Below are 21,198 nucleotides of genomic sequence, written 5' to 3'. Positions count from 1 at the left end.
AAACACAATAATAATATTAATATTTGATCTAAAAAAAGAAACCCCAGAAGTAACCCTGCAAATGACGCAATATTGTGCTTACTCGAAACTACTTCAATACGTCAACTTCCAAACAATCCTCTGGCAATGAATAACACTACCAGGACATATCAGACATATCAGAGCATCCCAGACTGGTCATTGAATATTTAGTCGTACAAAACTGGCCGAGTTTCAAGTGCTGATGGGAAACATACGGTCGGTAACAGTGAGTGTTCAGTGCTTGTTAAGCACCCAGCAGAGTCGCATGTAGTTTCAAGCCCTTATTCTCAAACTGTGCCTTCAACCAGCAGCATCTTTCCCTTCCCATTCAAGGATCTCACGCTTGGACGAGTGTGATCTCCATCTTTCTTCTGCATTTCACGACCTGTGCTTCAATATATTTTATGCTGAATTAAGCCCTGGGGGCTCACTTGAGTTCAAAGGATTGCAATCATTTGTCAGGTACGTACTTGATTTCATAACAGTAGCGCGTCTTAAAAAATCATTACAGAGTTTGTTGTTTAAGTCTCCTCTGGGATTTTCTTGGAAAACATTTTGATGCTTTATGCATGTCCTTGTCTCATGTTTACGACTATTTGATCTGTTCCACAGAAACATGGATGGACATTAAAAGCTTTTTTAAATCAGGAGTTTACAAAATATTTTAGTAGTGTTTCAGAGATAAGTCAAACACTGCATCTTTTTTAAACATCAGATGCAGTTGGATTACTACATCTTCCAAGTTTTTATATTCGTTATGGAGAAGATATTCCTTTAAAAGTAATTTATTTGCATTTATGCAATTAGCAGATGGTGTTCGCATTTATTATTACAAAGTGTAGGAGTTTTCCATGGGATCAAACCCATCTTGCATTGCTAACACAATGCTCTGCCAACTGAGCTACAATTGTAAAGCCATTCAGTAAGATTGAACAACCTGTGATCAATTCCTATTGGTCATCTCATTTTGATGCTAGCTACTAAACCAATTAAGATTCCTTGTTGTCATTTCTGGTTACAAATTCGGATTATTCACACGGTCACGACAAACGTTAATTTAATATGTTATATAAAAATTAAAAGGCAGCATCACATTTGTGAAAAAAAAAAATCAAACTGTTTATGTCCACAGGTGACGACAAAAGCTGCACAATGAAGATTTTTTTACTGCTCACCTTACTGACATTATGTCACGCCAAACCATACAAGCCAGTCAACGTCATGGACTTTATGACAAATGATATCATGCAACAAGATGCGGATGATGACGACGACGATGACGATGACGATGATGATGACGATTATAAAGATTACGACGATGATGACAACTTTGTGTCGGACTGTCCTGAATGGTGCCGGTGCTCCAAGAAAGTTCTCCAGTGTTCAGATCAGGGTGAGGATTACTTCATGTAACACATAGGCGGAGTTTGGGGGTGCAGGGGGGCATTGCCCCCCCCCATACCAGGGCAAATTATGATTTTGCCTGAGCTATTAATAAAATATTAATTTTATTTGTTTTATCTTAATATTTTAATAAACAGACTGAGTAATTTCAGGCAATTTTTTTTTAATTAATTTAAATCATAGTTTAAAACCACGAAATATCGCAAATCTCTGAGTATTCCAGTACCACCCAAGCACAAACGCAAAACCCCACCTATGGTGTTGCGCAAAAACAACAAAGTGTATATTCTAGTGTACAAAATTTCACATGGATTGAAGTTGAGTAGGTTATGCGTAAAAGTTTTTCAATGTATACATTCAACTAAAGATGATCTGATTTTGTTACTTTTCACCTAAAAAACCTAAAGCAGGGGTCTCCAACGGGGTGCCAAGCACATTCTATTAATAGTCTCAATTATAAAATTTAGTTATTACATATTTTTTATATTAGCTTGGCTTGGTTTACGTATGCTAACATTTTAAACAATACCAACAAATAAAACACAATAAAATCAACAAGTAAAACAAAAAAGTTTTGAGTAGACTTCATCAAAAAGTAGCTATACAGATTGTGTAATCCTACCGAGCCTCTAAAGTGACAATGGAGTAAAAAAATCTAAAGTTTAGTTTCATGTGCTCACGTGGAACTATCATGTGCTCACGCGAAACCTTCATGTGCAGAATTTTTAAAAAAAGTTTAGTTTCATGTGCGCACATGAAACTATTGAGTGCGCACGTGAACTATTGCGTTTGCTTTCACGTGCGCATGCAATAGTTTACGTGTGCACGCAAACGTTTTACGAGAGCACGTGGAACTTAACATGGTAGTTTAAGTGCGCACGCGAAACTAAACGCGAAAGTTTCACGTGCGCACGCGAAAGTTTCACGTGAGCACACAATAGTTTCACGTGAGCATGCAATAGTTTCACGTGAGCATGCAATAGTTTCACGTGTGCACGCGAAACTAAACTTTATTTAATTTTTGCTCCATTACCCCTTAGGGGCTCCGTATATCCATTGTGGTAGCCCTTGCTCACAAAAATATTGGAGACCCCTGACCTAAAGTTTTGAATCAAATCGTCTACAGTTGATCGTTGGCTTTACAGGTCTGACCAAGGTGCCAAAGAACATTCCAGCCAACACGGTGCTCATCGATCTCCAAAACAATGACATCACTGAAATCAAGGAAGACGATTTCAAAGGCCTGGATCATCTCTATGTAAGCACTAAACACCCCTTTTAAGACTTCTAAGGCTTTTAGAGCCCTGTTCTGGTTATACTCGGGTTTAAACGAGGACATCTGGAGACATCCTGGTCCACAGGGAGGTGGATATGTGGTAGCGGAATTTTGTGAAATTACACACACATATTTGGGTGTTATTGATTTTTGCATCTGCTGTGGTTTGTTTCATACTTGCGGTAAATATTTGCTGATGATTTGTGGTAAAACGGTCACATTTTCTTAGTGTGAAATACCAAAGCCATAACAGCCAAAACTACCAACAAGTTTCACTTAAACTTTCCTAAATATTCATTATTACTCAATAAATCTCACATGCTGTATTAAACAGCAAACAGAAGTCACATGACAACCGCATTTAAATACACAAGACGTGTGTGTAATTCCCCAAATTATCATTCGGTTTGTATGCAAATAAACAAACAGTGTGTTTTCAAAACTCAGAAATCGACTGACAACTGTATTTAGCTTGCATTGAGTATGTAGCAAACTTTATACAGTCTAGTACGGAGTTTTACTACTGTACTTTTATGGTTTCCCTGTCTGTATTCGCAGGCTCTGTTTCTGCTCAATAACGAAATATCGAAAGTTCACCCCAAGGCTTTTCGCAACATGAACAAACTCAAGATCCTTCACCTGTCGTACAACGTGCTGACGCGAGTCCCTGAGAATCTTCCCGTAAGCATTCAGTCTTTGAGACTGCACGATAACAAGATCAGCAAAATCCACAAAGGAGCATTTAAAGGACTGCAAGAACTAAATGTTTTAGGTGGGTCTTCTAATACTAATCTAAAATGAACATGGTCGATGTCATGGCCTACTAGTTATAGCATGCATGCTTTTTTACATTGATCTTGGTGCTGCTTGTGTAAAACAACATGTATTACTGTGGCCCTAGTATTTACACCTGGTATCAAGATTCATTTTGGTCGATCGGATCACAAGTGGACGACACTGCATACGTTTTGAGCTTGTCCACTTTGATAACATTCAAAGATACATGTTCAAAAGATCGCCAACTCTCCACCTATTAATCTAATGTGTGATGTACCAAGCACAATGTTTTTATATCAGGCCTAACTTCTAGCGCATACCCACAGTGTTCGGCGTGGTCTTTAGGCTGATGAAACTGAAGTGGCTTCTCTCCGTCTCATTTTTGTGAGCGTGTGAAAGTTTATTACATCAATTGCTCTGAAATATCAGAGAGAGCCCTTACACGGCTCTGAAACACCACGTGAATGCGTCTCTCTCATCCAATCGTGATCCGATCGACCAAAACGCATCTTAATACCAGGTGTAAACAAACTCCATGTAAAATCAGCTTGGTATGTCTAACCAAACTCAAAGGCTTAAATAAAATGCATGTCTAACATAAAAGTAAAACAGCTGAGCACAAATATTATTAGAACCAACAGAAAACTCTGCCCCCTTGTGACTACACAATGCACCTACAGGCCTAACTCTGAATAAACTTGGCTAATACATTTACATTTTTTTATGCATATGGCAGACGCTTTTATCCAAAGCAACTTACAGTGCATTACAAAGTATACATTATTTTTAATCACTATGTGTGTTCCCTGGGTTTGAACCCATGACGTTTTTGCGTCAATGCTTTACCACTGAGCTATACAGGCTGTATATATACACAATACATATAATTAGGGTGTGATTTGTGAAAAAATATGCATATATTGATTATTTAGGGTATTAAGCTATTTCTTGTAACTGTTGAAATAAAAATTGATACATTTTGTCCCCACGGGGATAGAAAATAATTAATTAAAGACAGGGATATAAAAACCAGAGGGGGGAACAACCCCCCCTATCCCCCCCCCCAACAAATCACACCCTGCATATATTATATATACTGATAAAAATGTACACCTTGTAATGCAGTGTAAGTCGCTTTGGATAAAACCGTCTGCCAAATGCATAAATGTAATTGTTTTCCTCTCTGTAGAACTAAGTGCAAATCCTATTGACAACAACGGGATTGAAGCTGGGGCTTTCGATGATATGGCGACTCTTTACCTGAGAATAGCTGAATCAAAGCTTACAGCTGTGCCTAAAGGTAAATAACACAACATGAACATAACACCAACAACCAACAAACAATCACAAACCTGTCCACCCAAAAAGCTTTAGTATTAACAAAAAATAAAACAACACTATTAAAGCATACAAGTTCCCCATGTGACACATGCAATATATTTAAAGTCGTTTATATGGCAACTGTGAGTTAGGAACATAACAAAACAGTCATTATTGTCATTATATGAAAAACAACTATGTTGAGGTTTTTCAAATTTCTCATTTTGTCTTAGAAAAAAATACAGCATGTGGGTTTAAAACAGTGAGGTTGAGTAAATAACAGCAGGATGATTTTCATATTTGAGCAAACCATTTCTTTAAATCTGCAATTTATAATGTTTGCTTTTTTATCGCCATCTCTGTTTGAAACCTCAAATTACTGGTTACTTCAAATATTTATCTTACATTTAAGCAGACTGTTTTATCCAAAAGCAAAGAAAATAATGTATTACAGCTTTGAAGAAGTGGGTCTTAATAATCTTTGCACAGGTGTAAAGTACTCAAGTATCATACTTTTTATTTCACTATATTTCACATTAAATATCTTCTAATAATTAATAAGTTACAAAAAAAACTAGTACTTAGGTACTTTTACTCAAGTAAAAGTAAATTTTATATAAAAGTCAATTTTTTTTTCAAATAAGAAAATAATAAATTTGAATGTATTAATGTATTAGAGGTTAAAAAAAACCTTGATTTTATGAAATGTAGTTAAGTAAAAAGTACAATATTATGCATCAGAATGTAGTTAAAGTTTGCCAAACACTGATAAAATACAGATACATGAAAAAAATTTACAAGTAAAATACTTTAGAACTTTACACCTCTGAATCTTTGTAACCCAGTCAATAATGCATTCCCTAAAATTCAAATACGACTGCACCCTCTAGTGATGAACAACAGCAAAACTGCCAGTCATCAATGTTATTCATCTTCAATTTACAGATCTCCCATCATCGCTTACGGACCTTCACTTGGATTATAACAAAATTGCCAAAGTGGAATCTGAAGATTTTTTGCGATTGAAAAGTCTGCAAAGGTAAAATTGTGGGATCATCACCACACACTACAAAATACAGACCAGTCACCTTAACCCAGTGGTTCGCAGTGCGTGATGCTGCCAAATGGACATTTTTATTTTATTTTATTTAACCTTTATTTAACCAGATGGACTCTTTGAGATTAAAAATCTCTTTTTCAGGAGTGACCTGGCCAAAATGGGCAGTACACAATAGTATGATCTGCATAAAAGTGAAGATTGACATCTTGTGTGTCATAATCAAGACACTTTATAAAGATAGTGAATAAAAGGGGACCTAACACAGACCCTTGGGGAACAATTTTATAAAATACATAACTTTCATAATCATCAATTATAATCAAAATATAGTAACCAACCAACAGCACTACATTGTATCATTTAATATGTTTTGTTTAATTCAAAATAAAAATTTGATGTCATCATTTTTCTTTGGGGGGGGTGTACCCTACACAAAAGGTGGGTCGCACTCCGAAAAGTTTGAGAACCACTGTTTCTTTTACAGTTTGTGGCTCGATTTCAATCAAATCAAATTTGTGGAGAACGGAAGTTTTGCCGGCATTCCCAAAGTTCGAGAAATTCATTTGGACAACAATAAGCTAAAGAAAGTCCCTCCAGGCTTGAACAGCCTAAAATACTTGCAGGTAAACAAAAGTTGAATCACTGCACTTCACTCACAGTCCCAGATACAATATGCAGTATTTTGTTTCGCATTTTGTACGCCATTAAACCACGGCTGTCAAAAGATTAATCGCGATTAATCACATACAAAATAAGAGTTTGCATAATATGTGTGTTTACTGTGTGTATAAATTATGTATATATAAATACACACATACATGTATGAATTTAAGAAATTTTTTATTTAGGTATATTTTTATTTATATTTATAATGTCAAATATATAAAAATATATATAAATGTTAATGTTTTTTAAATACAAACATTAACGTGTGTGTGTATATATATATATGTATTAATCGCGATTAATCGCATACAAAATAAACGTTTTATTTGCTAAATTTATGTGTGCACACTGTGTGTAATTATTTTATACATACAGTATATATAAAAAAAATTATACACAGTGCGTTTTGCATAAATTATGCAAAAGAACTTTTATTTTGTATGAGATTAATCGTGATTAATCTTTTGACAGCTTTACGTTAAACATAACACTACACAATTATTGGTAGTATCAGTTAGTAGTATAATAGGTATTCAATAAAACATTTATTGGGTGGTGATGGCGCAGTGGATAAGACACACGCCTTTGGTGTGAGATACCCGGGTTCAAATCCACTGTGTCCCTGAGCGAGATACTTAACCCCTAGTTGCTCCAGAGGCGTGCGACCTCTGACATATAGCAATTGTATGTCGCTTTGGATAAAAGCGTCAGGTAAATGAATAAGTAAGATATTTAAGGAACATGGGTGTAAATATGTTTCCTCTTCTTCTTTAGGTGATATACTTGCATGCCAACAGCATCGGTTACGTTGGAGTAAATGATTTCTGCCCTTCGAGAGCCCGAGTAAAGAAGACCCTCTTCACCAGGATCAGTTTATTCGCCAATCCGGTAAAATACTGGGAAATTCAACCACCCACTTTCCGCTGCGTCTCCAGCCACAATTCGGTGCAGCTGGGCAACCACAGAAAATAAGCAGGACGCCACCTTTCCACTGGAGGGCAGCATTTCTAAGCAATATCAATAAACTTCATCCTAACGCAATAAAATAACATTTTATGGGGTGATGTACAGAACATTATCTAAATCAAATCACGAGCAACTCATTACTTGAATTCGGTGAGGATTTGCATGACTATGGCATATCCGGGACGTCCTGTATGATTGAATTGGGCTTTTTGAAATCCTGTAAAGACAGATTTGACTACACTGTGTGCAATAATTACATAGGTTTACTGTTTACATTCAATTCCAATAAGGTGCAGAATTTTAACTTTTTAGATCAATTCAAGTCTATAAATATTTGTTAGCTTAACGAAAGTCGTTCAATGTTTAAAAAAAAAATAAGAAGAAGAATACTTTTTGTATTATATGAGAGCGGGCATTATTCATTGGTACTCGTGTTAAGTGATGTTTTCTGAATCGTCTAACAGCAACATCATTGTTAAAATTAATTCTGATATTGCATGCTATGTTGTTTGTGTAAAACCAATGTTTTCTCTCAAGTATTTTATAGATCACAAACAAAAATGTCTGACCAACATTGATCATTGTGGATAACCTGCATGGTTGAGGATGTAAGAGACGAGTTACCAGACATTTGCAAAATTGCGTTTGTTAGCCAGCTGTGCTGTCTCACCCAGATGTAGTTTTTTGTAAATCGCAATAAAAAACCATATTTGTGGTCAGTAAATGTTATTCAGAGCAAATGTATAGAGCAATACGACAAAACGCCAGCAGATGGAGACTCGACATAGCAGCTGGATATCTGAATACAACCCCTGAACTGAATCATAGCAGTTTATGGAAAAAAAATTGGGTTTAATAAAGCAAGGTGATAATTGTTGAAATTGTATTTTCAGTATATAACTATTATGTGTAATACAAAAACATGTGAACTTGGTGCTAATGTATATTGTTGCACATTAAAAACATCCTATAATAAATGTGTTATTTCTCATTTCATCTCAGCAATTGGTTCAGACCAAGCAAGTATTTAAATGTTTGCCATCTATAAAGATTATTCGATTAGATAACTAAAAGTTAAAGGGACAGTTCGCCCAAAATTGAGTCATCATTTACTCATCAAACCTGTATAAATATCTTTCAAAAAAGATAAGATGTTTAAAAAAAATTACTTTTAATAACCAAACCGATCTGGGGCACCATTCAATACCATTATTTTTTCCTCCTATGAAATTCAATTGCGTCCCAGATCTGCTTGGTTATAAAAAAAAATTCTAAATATCTTCTTTTGTATTTATACAGGTTAATACAAAATCAATACATTTTTGATTAATCATCATTTACGCAGTTTAAGTTAGACATAAAACTTTCTTTCTTTTGCCATGGGAACTTAATTCAGTACTAAATGGGTTAAGCAAGAGAAAAGAGTAAAAAACGGGTGGGGGCGAGAAAGGGAGAGGGGGCAAAAGAAAGAGGAGAGAGAGAGAGAGAGGCTTTGCTCAGGAAACATATGGAACAAATCTTCAGGTTGGCCTGATCTGCTTCTGCCACGTCTTGCATACCGGCGTCTCCAAAAAACTCACAACAGGTTTGGATCATTCTGGGTCTCTGAGCCCCACAAAACAACCTGAGGGATTTGGCCGCACACATACAGTATCTGTGCTATCTTCATACATAGCCGCTTACAGTACTTACAACCGATACGGTTCCTCCTCACAGTCAGAGCGAACCCCCCCTACCCCTGATGAATCAATCATCATTAGTCTACAAATGATGGGCTGCAAAAGACTGCCATTTTTTGGGGGGTCTGTCTGTAAGACTGTAAACGTCAAAGAATCCAAGTTTTTTCATTACGCTTCTCTCCAGAGTAAAGAGCATTTAACTGCGATAGACACCAACCACCCAGCAAGTTTTAGCAGTCGCTTACAACACTTTAAAGCCTCGGCACATCTGTGTATTGCTTTGCTTTTTTGGTCCAGCTGTGGCAAACCTACTTGCATGCAGGTAAAAGTAAGAACAATTTTAAACAAAATTTTACATGACAAATAAAGGCACTAACTATAATCTACTTATCTTATTGTTAGGGGCTACAGGGTTCCCACACCTTAGTTAACTTCAAAACCTTTCAAGGACTTTCCAGGTAAATTCAAGGACTAAATGTGGGGACATATTTCAAGTGAGAGCAAGGTTTCATTGTGTTACCTTTTAAGATACATTGTTACAGTTCCCTTTCGAGGGAACTCACGCTGCATCACTGCGGTGAAACTTTGGGAACGTCTCCAGGGTTAAGTGCGTTTGAATGTGTATATCAAATTCAACCAATGGTGAGGCTTAACAACAAAGACGCGGGAGCCAGGAAATATATCGCTATCTGAAATATTGCCAAAGACGGCGTTACAGAAACGCAGGAAGTATGGCAAGGGAGACGCAGCGTCTCGTTCCCTTCTCAGGGAACAACAGTTACATACGTAACCTGACACGTTTTCATGTGTCAAACACAACTATGCAAAAAAGCATTTTGGTATGAATCAACATTCGCATACAGAAGATATAAGCATTTAAAGTGAACAGTCTAGCACGTGTGCTTAAAAAGTCTAGAGTTTTTATGATATTATCCTACACTACACAGGGAATAATATGGATTTTTCCCCAAAACAACTTCTTATACTAAAATATGCATTTTGGTATAAGCCCTGTCTGGAAAACTAAACCCTGTTCCTAAATGCTTTAAATGAGGACATCTGATAAGATTTGAATCTTGAATCAAATTGAAAACACTGAAAATCTAAGTCTTGAATCATAAAAAGCAACTCTAAAATGATCTAGACTTAATGAAAATGCTGGCTGGTTATAAATAATATCCTGTTGCATATTAGTTACAATGATTATAATGCATTTGTGAATCGGGCCAAAATATGTCTGATGGACACAACGCAGCTTTTGTTTTGTTCACCTGTCATCTCCTTCTCGCAAAAAATGCATCAAAAGAACCTCTTGGGACGTTTCGTTTTCAACCCACAGTAGCGTTTTATGCCGCAAAAACCCTGACAGAATGAGTGCTGAGAGCTCTGTCTGGCCAACACTGAAAAAACTGTAGACGGGTCATGAGAGACCGTCTGTAGTTTTACTCCGATACAGTACAAGCTCTGGAAAAACTAAACATGTTACTGAGAGCTTCTATAAAGTCAGCTAGAAAAATCAACTGAACCCACTTAATTATCGACAGTGGGTTTATCATTATTTATGCCAACTGTCTATAGCTCACTAAAATGTTTTCATTATATGAATAAGCTAGCAAGCAACCACCCACGCATGGATGTTTTTGTTTTTGTGACTGACCTTATTTCATATACATTTGTAGCTGTTTACCTTTTTGTGATTGTGCTCTTACTGTATTTTTATTATTATTTAACAGCCAAAAAGCATTTAATTTAAATTGCGTTGGTCATTATGAAAATTAGATGAAATTGTGTACCTTCACCTGCGTCTTGTAAGTAACGTTCAGAAATTTCCACTACCATCTGCGCTTTTTTGAAATTGCGCTTTGCCCTGTTTAGTAAATTTGTAATGTAAAAAAGCAGCATGAAGTTAAAATAACTTGGTTTTGCAAGTCAATTCAAGTCAATTTATTATTTTAAGTTTTGACTAGTGATAAGTTGACAAGTTGAAATTAATTTGTTAAGTTAAATTAACATAAAAATATTGTCTATGTTTATTTGACAAAAATGCTTATTTTTGAGTATTTCACAATTTGCTCAGTTACTGGGGTTTTCACGCACAACCATTTCTAGGGTTTACAAAGAATGGTGTGAAAAGGGAAAAACATCCAGTATGTGGCAGTCCTGCGTGCGATAATGCCTTGTTGATACTAGAGGTCAGAGGAGAACGATCCGACTGATTCAAGCTGATAGAAGAGCAACTTTGACTGAAATAACCACTCGTTACAACCCGAGGTATGCAGCAAAGCATTTGTGAAGCCACAACACGCACAACCTTGAGGAGGATGGGCAGCAGAAGACCCCACCGGGTACCACTCATCTCCACTACAAATAGGAAAAAGAAGCTTCAATTTGCACGATCTCATCAAAATTGGACAGTTGAAGGCTGGAAAAATGTTGCCTGGTCTGATGAGTCTCGATTTCTGTTGAGACATTCAGATGATTGAGTCAGAATTTGGCGTAAACAGAATGAGAACATGGATCCATCACTCCTTGTGACCACTGTGCAGGCTGGTGGTGGTTGCGTAATGATGTGGGGGATGTTTTCTTGGCACACTTTAGGCCCCTTAGTGCCAATTGGGCATCGTTTAAATGCCACACCCTATCTGAGCATTGTTTCTGACCATGTCCATCCCTTTATGACCACCATGTACCCATCCTCTGATGGCTACTTTCAGCAGGATAATGCAACTTGTCACAAAGCTCGATCATTTCAAATTGGTTTCATGAACATGACAATGAGTTCACTGTACTAAAAGACAGTCACCAGATCTCAACCCAATAGACCATCTTTGGGATGTGGTGGAATGGGACCTTCATGCCCTGGATGTGCATCCCACAAATCTCCATCAACTGCAAGATGCTATCCTATCAATATGGGCCAACATTTCTAAAGAATGCTTTCAGGACCTTGTTATATCAATGCCATGTAGAATTAAGGCAGTTCTGAAGGTGAAAGGGGGTCAAACACAGTATTAGTATGGTGCTCCTAATAAACCTTTGGGTGAGTGTATAGTGCATATTATACTATATACCGTTTTTCCAGACCTTAAGTTGCTCCGGAGTATGTCGCATCAGTCAAAAATGTGTTTTGAAGAGGAAAAACATATTACGTCGCACTGGACTATACGTCTCGTTAATTTAGAAAAAAATTAACAAAATCCAAGCTGAAGAACAGACATTTAATCTGGAAAGGCAAGTTATTCAACTAACAATGGCACACAGAACAGCAGGCTAAATAGGTGTCCGTACATTAACGTAACATTATTAGTTATTCAACAAACACAATAGCATATCGAACATACCTGGGAGGATGAGTAGGCCAAATTAACATGTCAAGCCAAATCAAGTTCAAAAAGGTCACGAAGTCATTCCACATCACTCAATCCATTGAATTACATAAATACTAGGGGTGGCACGGTTCACAAAACCCTCGGTTCGGTTCGTATCACGGTTCTATGGTCACGGTTCTTGGTTCAGTACGGTTCTTGTTGTTATTTTTTTCTTTAAATTTTTAACACTCCAGAAATGTATTATCTTATTAATGTATTAATTATCCATAATTTAGGATACAGTATTAAAAAAGTTATATCATGTAATCATGCACAAACTGAATTTGACTTTAAGCACATTATTGGGACCATCTCTGAGGAAAGCCAGGTGAGATTTTGATAGAGCAAGAGGGAAGACATTGATGATTTCAACATGCTTTTCATTTATTTGGCAAAAAAGAGAATGTGTATTGCTATCTACATGAACTTTATGTGCATTTTTAGCACACAAAGAAAGCTTGCATTTATTAAAATGCCAACTTCAGTGTTGCTGAGAGGCTGCTTTAATACTGAGAGTATATGTGGACGAGAGAGAAATATAACCTTTACACCTGTAATATTTAAATTAGTCTCTTTTGTCCACTTTTGACCACTTCTGTCCTGATTACTTTGAGGAGCAATTTCTGAAATAAGATCGCGCAACTTTCACACGCTAGCAAAATGAAACTACGCGGAAATCAGCCGCTTTCGCTTTATCAATGAAAGGCTAAAAATTGTGCTGAATACGAAAAGACGTAAAACATTGTGTTCAGTACCTCAGATAAATGGTCGGAGAGAAGGCGATCTCCTGGGGCTGTTCGAACACATTCAACCCATAGACTGCAGTTCAATCTATTGTTTTATTTCCGCTGTCATCATGGGTAACATGAAATAAAAATATGTTTCCACACACCAAACTTATACGACGCTGGCGCATCCTCCAACTGCGGGCAGACTTACCTTTCTCTCCCACTTGCCATTTCTACACGTAACATAACCTGCAGTACTTATACTCCAAACCAGTCACCTCTTCTTTCGCGCGAAAGGGAAACACCCAATCTGAGGTCACATACAGGGCATGAGACTACATTGCGCATGCCATGAACCGTTGAACCGTGCGGTACACACGCGCTCCGAACCGAGACAAGCGAACCGAACGGTTCGGATTTTTTTCATGGACCGTGCCACCCCTAATAAATACAGGAGCAGCATAGAGCAGACTCTCGCGGCTGTAGACAGTAATGGTTTGTCTTGGTTCATATGAATTTATTTTGACACATAAGTCGCACCTGACTAGAACCAAACTATGGGAAAAGTGCAACTTATAGTCCAGAAAAAATGGTATATACATTATCATTTAATTTAAGGATATATACATAAACTGTTTTTGTTAGGGATGCACCGATAGGATTTTTTGGGCTGATACCGATTTAAACAGACAACTTCTGGCCGATACCGATATTAAACACTTGTATACAATACTATACAGTTGGTCTATTAGCTAGTTTATTTCTGCATCAAATTATTTTTACTGAACATGGATTTTATCTAATTAACATTCAACTGACCAACATAATAAGAGAGGCACAAATTAAGCCAAAACAAATATAAGAAGACAGCATGACAACCTTCAAAGGTGGTTTTTGCTATTCAGAATTTATTTTATTAACAACATTAACTCATTTTTTTACATATAATGGATTTCTTTATGCAGTTAATTAATAAACAATCGGTATCAGCCTTTCTCGTGCTATTGCCGATATGCCGATGGTTTCAAATTCACCAAAAATCGGCCGATAAATATCGGCGGCCGATACATCGGTGCATCACTAGTTTTTGTAGTAGAATTGGGCTATACTGACCCAAATTCACATCTCTGTAATTTGGGGATTTGTGGTGGTACACTCTTAACCCAGATATTGTCTTTGCTTAAACAATAAAGTAAACATCACTTACTATTTTGTGTTTTGGACCTATGCTTAAAACTTCAGTTTATTAAACTTTTAAGCATACAAAATTCATTAAACTAAAACATATAAGTAAAATAAACTTACAATCATTAGTAAATGTTGTGAGCAGTGGCAGCCGGTGATTTCTTTTTCGAGGGCGCACGATGCGAAGCTCGTCACAACATGTATTTAGCTTGTCATGTGTGTGTGGTTCGTCATTTCAAAATATGTGTTTGTCGCGTCATGTGAACCATATGCATCATGCGTCTTGTCAAAATAAGTGCCTGCTGCACATGCATCTAAAGGGTTTATGATTAAAGAAATGCTTGCGTTTACCAGATACTCGCTTAATCTCATGTGTAATCAGAGTTTAGTGTTAAGTTAGTGTTTTGCAAGTATTTTGTGAACGTGAGCGTCTCTTTTATCATAAACCCTTTTGACGCGTGTGCAGCAGGCACATATTTTGAAAAGATGCATGATGCACATGGTTCACATGACACAACGAACACATATTTTGAATTCATGCCCCTCGGAAGATAAATCACCAGCCGCCACTGCCTCCCATCCCTAATATGTAATAGTATATATATAATTGTCCTTTATATATAGCATAATAGTAATGATGCCTTAATACCTGATACATGCAAACCCTAACAGAATCATTACACAACAAACAGGCAGACCTCCATCTCTCCTAGGTCCTTTAAAATCACTATATATGAAAACCCACAAAGGTGATTGTTCATACTCATCCCAAAAGGAGTACACTGCCACCCACAGACACAAAAATTTGGTATGATATTGTTATTTTAATGATAACATAGCATACAGTATGCAAGGCTCCACAATGAAATCCAGAGAGTTATTCAGTACTAATTTGTGAGGAGTAACCCTAATTTTAAGGATTGTGCAAGTGGTTATATATACTCACAATGAAGTGCTTGATTTGGCAGTGGGGTTGCGACAATGAAAATAACAGGTACATTTAAAATCCACATTTGAAAGTCAAGTCCCCACATCTGATACCAATGACTATGTAAAGTTTTTTATACTTTGTTACTTTAAAAAGCTGCTATTCGTCAGTATTCCTATTAATATGACTCTGCTTCTTTTGGCTGCCCCATGAACCCTTGGGAGGAAAATTTTTAAATCTGGCACAAATAATTAAAGCTGGTTGTAACCAACCCTGTGCCCAAACCCTCTAGCATCACTATTTGCTTTGATTTCTTTTGGAGCGCTTTGTTTAATACCTTTGCCAGTTTACATCATGACTATGACCATAGCGAGAGCAATTTGTCTTTACAAAAGTGTAGGAACATATTACATCAAAAATAAATCATTCTCAAAAGAGACAGTGTTTATAAAATCGCATGGGAGTGTGCAACCTCTCCAACAGGGTTGCGTATGTTTAGAAATAAAAATAACTATTAATACTTGGTCATGGTCCTCACCTTAGCAGAGGTAAAACGCTGCTGGGATAATTCATTCCAGACATTACTACAAAGCAAAACTCTAAACAAACAACAACACTTACAGTAAATTGTCAAACAACTTGGGAAGGGAATAAATGAGGCTTAGCATTGGTACTCCAATAACCTTGTAATTTTCAAAATATGATTCGTTTTTGCAGCTGTTCCAAACTAAGGAGCCGTTTACACGGCAATGTTTACAACCGAAATTGTGATAACCAGTAGGGCTGCCACAATTATGAAATTTGACTGATGGTTAATTGTTTAATAAATTGTGGCGATTATGACGATTAATTGATTGTTTTGGAGCTTTGGCGGTTATGACGATTAATTGTCTGTTTTATTGCTTTGACATTTAATTCTTATACATTTTTTGTTTGTTTATGAAATTACTTGGCAGTAAATATTAATACACATAACACATATTTAAAAGTAATTTGATACGGTCTCGTTATACAGGCGCTGCAGCTCCCCTTGTGTTTTTTAGAGAGATGTGCAATCATTGCGGTGATCTGAAATCATCGCAATGAGGTCTAACAATCGCGATGAGACGATTATTTAATCATTGTGACAGCCCTTATAGCCGGTAAAGTTTTTATGCTGTTTGGTTGTTCGTTTACAAAAGCGGTTTAGGGTCCTAAAAATGCAAACTTTTCAAAAGTGTATGTTTTGTCGTCTCTGTGTAAGCTACGAAAACGTGAATCTGTAATAATGGTGATGTTATGCTAGGGCTGCAATTAATAATTTTTCAATTTCAACTTCGATTTTTGCACATTTCGATTGCAAAAACAAGATAATCAAGGTATTTGATAAGTGTGCTGCATTCAGTTTCTGTCATTTCGTTTTTTGTTACAAATCTCGCGCGTCATAAGCAGCGCCTCTCTCTCGCACGTGCATGCACTCTCGTATCTGTCCGAAGTCCGAACACTAAGTAGTATGTATTAAGTCTGTATGTATTTGTTAAGTTTTATGTGTTTCTCTGGCAAACTATCCCTCTTGTTTAAAATATAATCATCTGCATCGTGGCGCCTTTCTCTCTCTCTCTCTCTCTCTCTCTCTCTCTCTCTCTTGCACGTGCAGAGAGCTGCGCTCTCGCATCTGTACAAAGTCATCATTGTGACAGCCCTTATAGCCGGTAAAGTTTTTATGCTGTTTGGTTGTTCGTTTACAAAAGCGGTTTAGGGTCCTCAAAATGCAAACTTTTCAAAAGTGTATGTTCTGTCGTCTCTGTGTAAGCTACGAAAACGTGAATCTGTAATAATGGTGACGTTATGCTAGGGCTGCAATTAATAATTTTTCAATTTCAACTTCGATTTTTGCACATTTCGATTGCAAAAACAAGATAATCAAGGTATTTGATAAGTGTGCTGCATTCAGTTTCTGTCATTTCGGTTTTTTGTTACAAATCTCGCACGTCATAAGCAGCGCCTCTCTCTCGCACGTGCATGCACTCTCGTATCTGTCCGAAGTCCGAACACTAAGTAGTATGTATTAAGTCTGTATGTATTTGTTACGTTTTATGTGTTTCTCTGGCAAACTATCCCTCTTGTTTAAAATATAATCATCTGCATCGTGGCGCCTTTCTCTCGCTCTCTCTCTCTCTCTCTCTCTCTCTTGCACGTGCAGAGAGCGGCGCTCTCGCATCTGTCCAAAGTCAGATCAGTGATCACTAGGTAGGAATCCTGTTTACGCTTGTAAAGTTATAAGCATTTCAACCGAGTTAAAGCAAAACTATAACTCGTGTTTTAAATTTTTTCGCTGGACCAATGTGTTTATTAGGCACACACTTCTTTGACATGTGTAGCTTCTGCAGCAACACTAAACAAATGCATTGAATTAAGTAAAATGTATTTATGTATGTTGACTTTGTATTTATCGCTCTATTGAAGAATGCGAATGTGCGCAGGTTTGTAGTGTTTCTTTACAAAGTGACATCGCCATCTACTGGCCTGACACATATAACACAGCATTTTAGTCGTGTTACCAAATCTGTTTTCAATTTTTTTACTATATTGTTGTTGTGTAAATGTAGCGTAAATCATAATGTCACCACAGATGTGAATAACACTTTCTTGTGTTACTTGAAGTGCATTTGGTTTTCAAGATGGAGGATGACTCCACTTCAGAAGTTTCTTGATCTCAACCTAGTATGATGCCCAAGTGATGTATTCTGACGAATTATTCTGTTCCCAATCTTATGCCAAATACTATGAGCACCTCAAGACACATCCTGCACATTCAGCAAATGACATTGAAGTAATAACCACAAAACCTTTTGTTAATTTCCAAGTACCTGACGGACATCAACCTTGGCTACAATAGCCTCTAATCCTCTTAAGTAGATAAAGGTGTCTTTAAATACTTATAAACCTTATTCAGCTAAATCTCAAGCACAATAATCGTGAGAAAGTATCTTCTGCTTTGACAAATACCATTCAAAGGCTTAAATTGGGCTAAGACGCATTTGATAGTACACAAAAGCATACAAAACTTACAGTGCTGGATTCGTGTAGCAACAAACTAACAGATGCAGGAAATATCTTATCTGACATGAAGAGTTATATGTTTACGTCGATGCCAGCAGACTTTCCAGAATCTATTTTGCAGATTATGCTGAACAACAACTCAATCAACTCCATACCCGAGGACTACTATTAGAGGACACCAAATCTCTTGTCGCTTCACATCAGACAATAAACTCAAATTCCACACAAAGTTTTAATTTAATCAAAACCAGTGGAGCTTCATCTGGTCCATAATAACCAGCTTTCTATCTGTTTTTTTGTTCCCACTTTCATCACAGTGACTTTAAGGAGTTGTTTATATCTGGTAAGATGAGTCCGTGGCTTGTGTTGTAAGTAAACATGCTGCACAACGTTTTGTACATGTATATGTATGAGCTTTCTCTGATATTTCAATTATGAAATTACAATTTTCAAAGGCTCACAAAATGAAACAAAAATTAATAAGTTTGCTTTAGTTTGATCATTGAAAACCTATATATAGCGTAATTTTTAAAATATATGTTCGGCGAGTCAGGTAAACTTATGTGCATCATGCGTCATGTCAAAATACGAGCCTGCTGCAGACGCTTCGAAGGGGTTTATGATAAAAGAGTCGCTTGCCGTAGCCAGATATTTGCCTAATCTCATGTTTAATCAGAGTTTAGTGTAAAGTTAATGTCTTGCGAGTATTTCATGAACGTGAGCGTCTCTTTTATCATAAATCCTTTTGACGCGTGTGCAGCAGGCCTGGTTTTTGACAACATGCATGATGCACATGGTTTACATGACACTACAAACGCATATTTTGAAATGACAAGCAACACACAACACTCCAAACACATATTTTCAATTCACGCCCCTCGGAAGAGAAGGCACCAGCCACCACTGTTGCAATCCCATTTTAGGCCAGTAGTTCACCCTTAAAGGGACACTCTACTTTTTTTGAAAATATGCTTATTTTCCAGCTCCCCTTGAGTTAAAGAATTGAGTTTTATCGTTTTGGAATCCATTCAGCCGATCTCCGGGTCTGGCGGTACCACTTTTAGCATAGCTTAGCATAATCCATTGAATCTGATTAGACCATTAGCATCGCGCTCAAAAATAACTAAAGAGTTTTTCCTATTTTTCCAATTTAAAACTTGACTCTTCTGTAGTTACATCGTGTACTAAGACCGACGGAAAATTAAAAGTTGCGATTTTCTAGGCAGATATGGCTAGGAACTATACTCTCATTCTGGCGTAATAATCAAGGACTTTGCCATGGCTGCAGCAAGCACAATGATATTACGCAGCGCCCGAAAGTAGTCCCCTTGGTAACTTTCAACAGCAGGGTACTATTTTCGGGGACACGGCGTCATATCATTGCGCCTCCTGCAGCCATGGTTACTACAGAAGAGTCAAGTTTTAAATAGGAAAAACTCTTTAGTTATTTTTGAGCGCGATGCTAATGGTCTAATCAGATTCAATGGATTATGCTAAGCTATGCTAAAAGTGCTAGCGCCAGACCCAGAAACTGGCTGAATTGATTCCAAAACTGTAAAAATCAAATGTTTAACTCTAGGGGAGCTAGAAAATGAGCATTTTTTTTAAGTCTAGTGTCCTTTTAAACCTCAATGGGGATTTGGGGTTTTCAGAATAACACTTTTTGATTTACGAGTAATATGAGGTCTTGAAACAGTTAAGCATAAATTACTACAGCAGGTCGACCAAAACCCACTATATAAATTCCAAAGGGAACCTTTATTGAAACAGCTATTTACGATGGCTGACATTAAACAACTCAACAGAAGCAAATATTTCAAATACTAATTTGTATTAAAGCCCCTGTTGGCTTTTATTGCATCTGCAGATTTGAATGTTTCTCTGACGTGGCCACCGCTGGCCCTTAGCAGCCCTAACATGCTAACTTGTATCCGTCTAAACAACAATAATCTGAAAAGGCTACCGGACTAAACTCACGAAGCCAGACTAATGGAGGACCGTCCATGTAGTGTAGAGGAGCTCTGTTAAAATAACCAAATCAAGTCATGTGGTCAAACGAAAACAACCTGATGGGGAAATGTCCAACAGAGGATAAGAACTGTAAAAACATTTCTAAGTATCTGGCAGCTTTCCCAGTACAGTAAATTTTTACAGGTTGGTTTAATTGCTAACACACCTGTAATGCTATTCTCCGTGGCCTCATTTTATTCTCTTGCATGTTTATTTCAAGGGGCCCGGAGTCCTTTTCGTCTTGTCTAAAGGTGCAAAAAGTAAAGTCACATGTTTCCAATTAAACATGTTTTCTTTTACCTTGATCTGCGAGTGTGTCTGCTTTATAGAGCTATTACAATCCATTTGATTTGTTTTTAGTGAAATATGCCTAGGCAAACCTGTAAAATATACAAAATAGTTGCTGGAAAAACATGATTAATCATCAGTTGACCAAGATGGATGACTATAATCAAAGTAATTTGTCTTCTGAAGGAAAGAAGCCTTTTGCCACATTTGCGTCTCTTTCCTGCAAATTTACGGCTAAATTAAAAACGAGCTAAAGCAGAGAAACACGCCACCTCAAATTCCTTATAAGTCAACATACAATCAATTCTGAGCTAAGTGAAAGAATGACAGCCAATGTCTCCTGCTTTGTATCTCTTTTTTCAAGCCAACCGCAAACACGACCAACACGCCCAGATACCGTGGTCTGCTCGATTTAGATGGGAATGCGAAGGGTTAAGGTCTGTTCCATAAACTCCCTCTTAAGGATCTCCTCTGGCAGCC

At 37.1% G+C, this 21,198-nt stretch overlaps 3 protein-coding genes across 4 annotated transcripts in view; 2 read left to right on the top strand and 1 right to left on the bottom strand.

Annotated features, from left to right (window-relative positions):
* The window catches only part of cenpp (centromere protein P), a 79,749-nt gene that overhangs the window by 31,516 nt on the left and 27,035 nt on the right, over positions 1-21,198 (bottom strand). The gene's annotated exons all lie outside the window — the stretch shown is intronic.
* On the top strand, positions 235-8,467 carry aspn (asporin (LRR class 1)). Its single transcript, XM_065244505.1, has 8 exons — positions 235-483; positions 1,154-1,414; positions 2,571-2,683; positions 3,260-3,473; positions 4,668-4,778; positions 5,744-5,837; positions 6,343-6,481; positions 7,299-8,467. Exons 2-8 carry the CDS (start codon positions 1,174-1,176, stop codon positions 7,494-7,496), a joined length of 1,110 nt encoding a protein of 369 aa, XP_065100577.1. The 5' UTR covers positions 235-483; positions 1,154-1,173; the 3' UTR covers positions 7,497-8,467.
* On the top strand, positions 18,098-21,154 carry omd (osteomodulin). The gene is given in 4 exon segments (XM_065243052.1): positions 18,098-18,217; positions 18,219-18,297; positions 18,300-18,763; positions 21,083-21,154. Coding segments are annotated over 4 exon segments (735 nt in total).

Source organism: Paramisgurnus dabryanus, chromosome 24, assembly GCF_030506205.2.
Source record: "Paramisgurnus dabryanus chromosome 24, PD_genome_1.1, whole genome shotgun sequence".
Taxonomy (NCBI): Eukaryota; Metazoa; Chordata; class Actinopteri; order Cypriniformes; family Cobitidae; genus Paramisgurnus; species Paramisgurnus dabryanus.
Note: the sequence above shows the minus strand (reverse complement) of the source record. Positions and strands in the feature narration are given on the sequence as shown.

Excerpts from the sequence above, each read along its gene's own strand:
- aspn (XM_065244505.1), top strand. The coding sequence starts at position 1,174 with ATGAAGATTTTTTTACTGCTCACCTTACTGACATTATGTCACGCCAAA. Across the intron at positions 4,779-5,743 it reads GCTTACAGCTGTGCCTAAAG|ATCTCCCATCATCGCTTACG; the intron begins GTAAATAACACA and ends TTCAATTTACAG. Across the intron at positions 5,838-6,342 it reads CGATTGAAAAGTCTGCAAAG|TTTGTGGCTCGATTTCAATC; the intron begins GTAAAATTGTGG and ends TTTCTTTTACAG.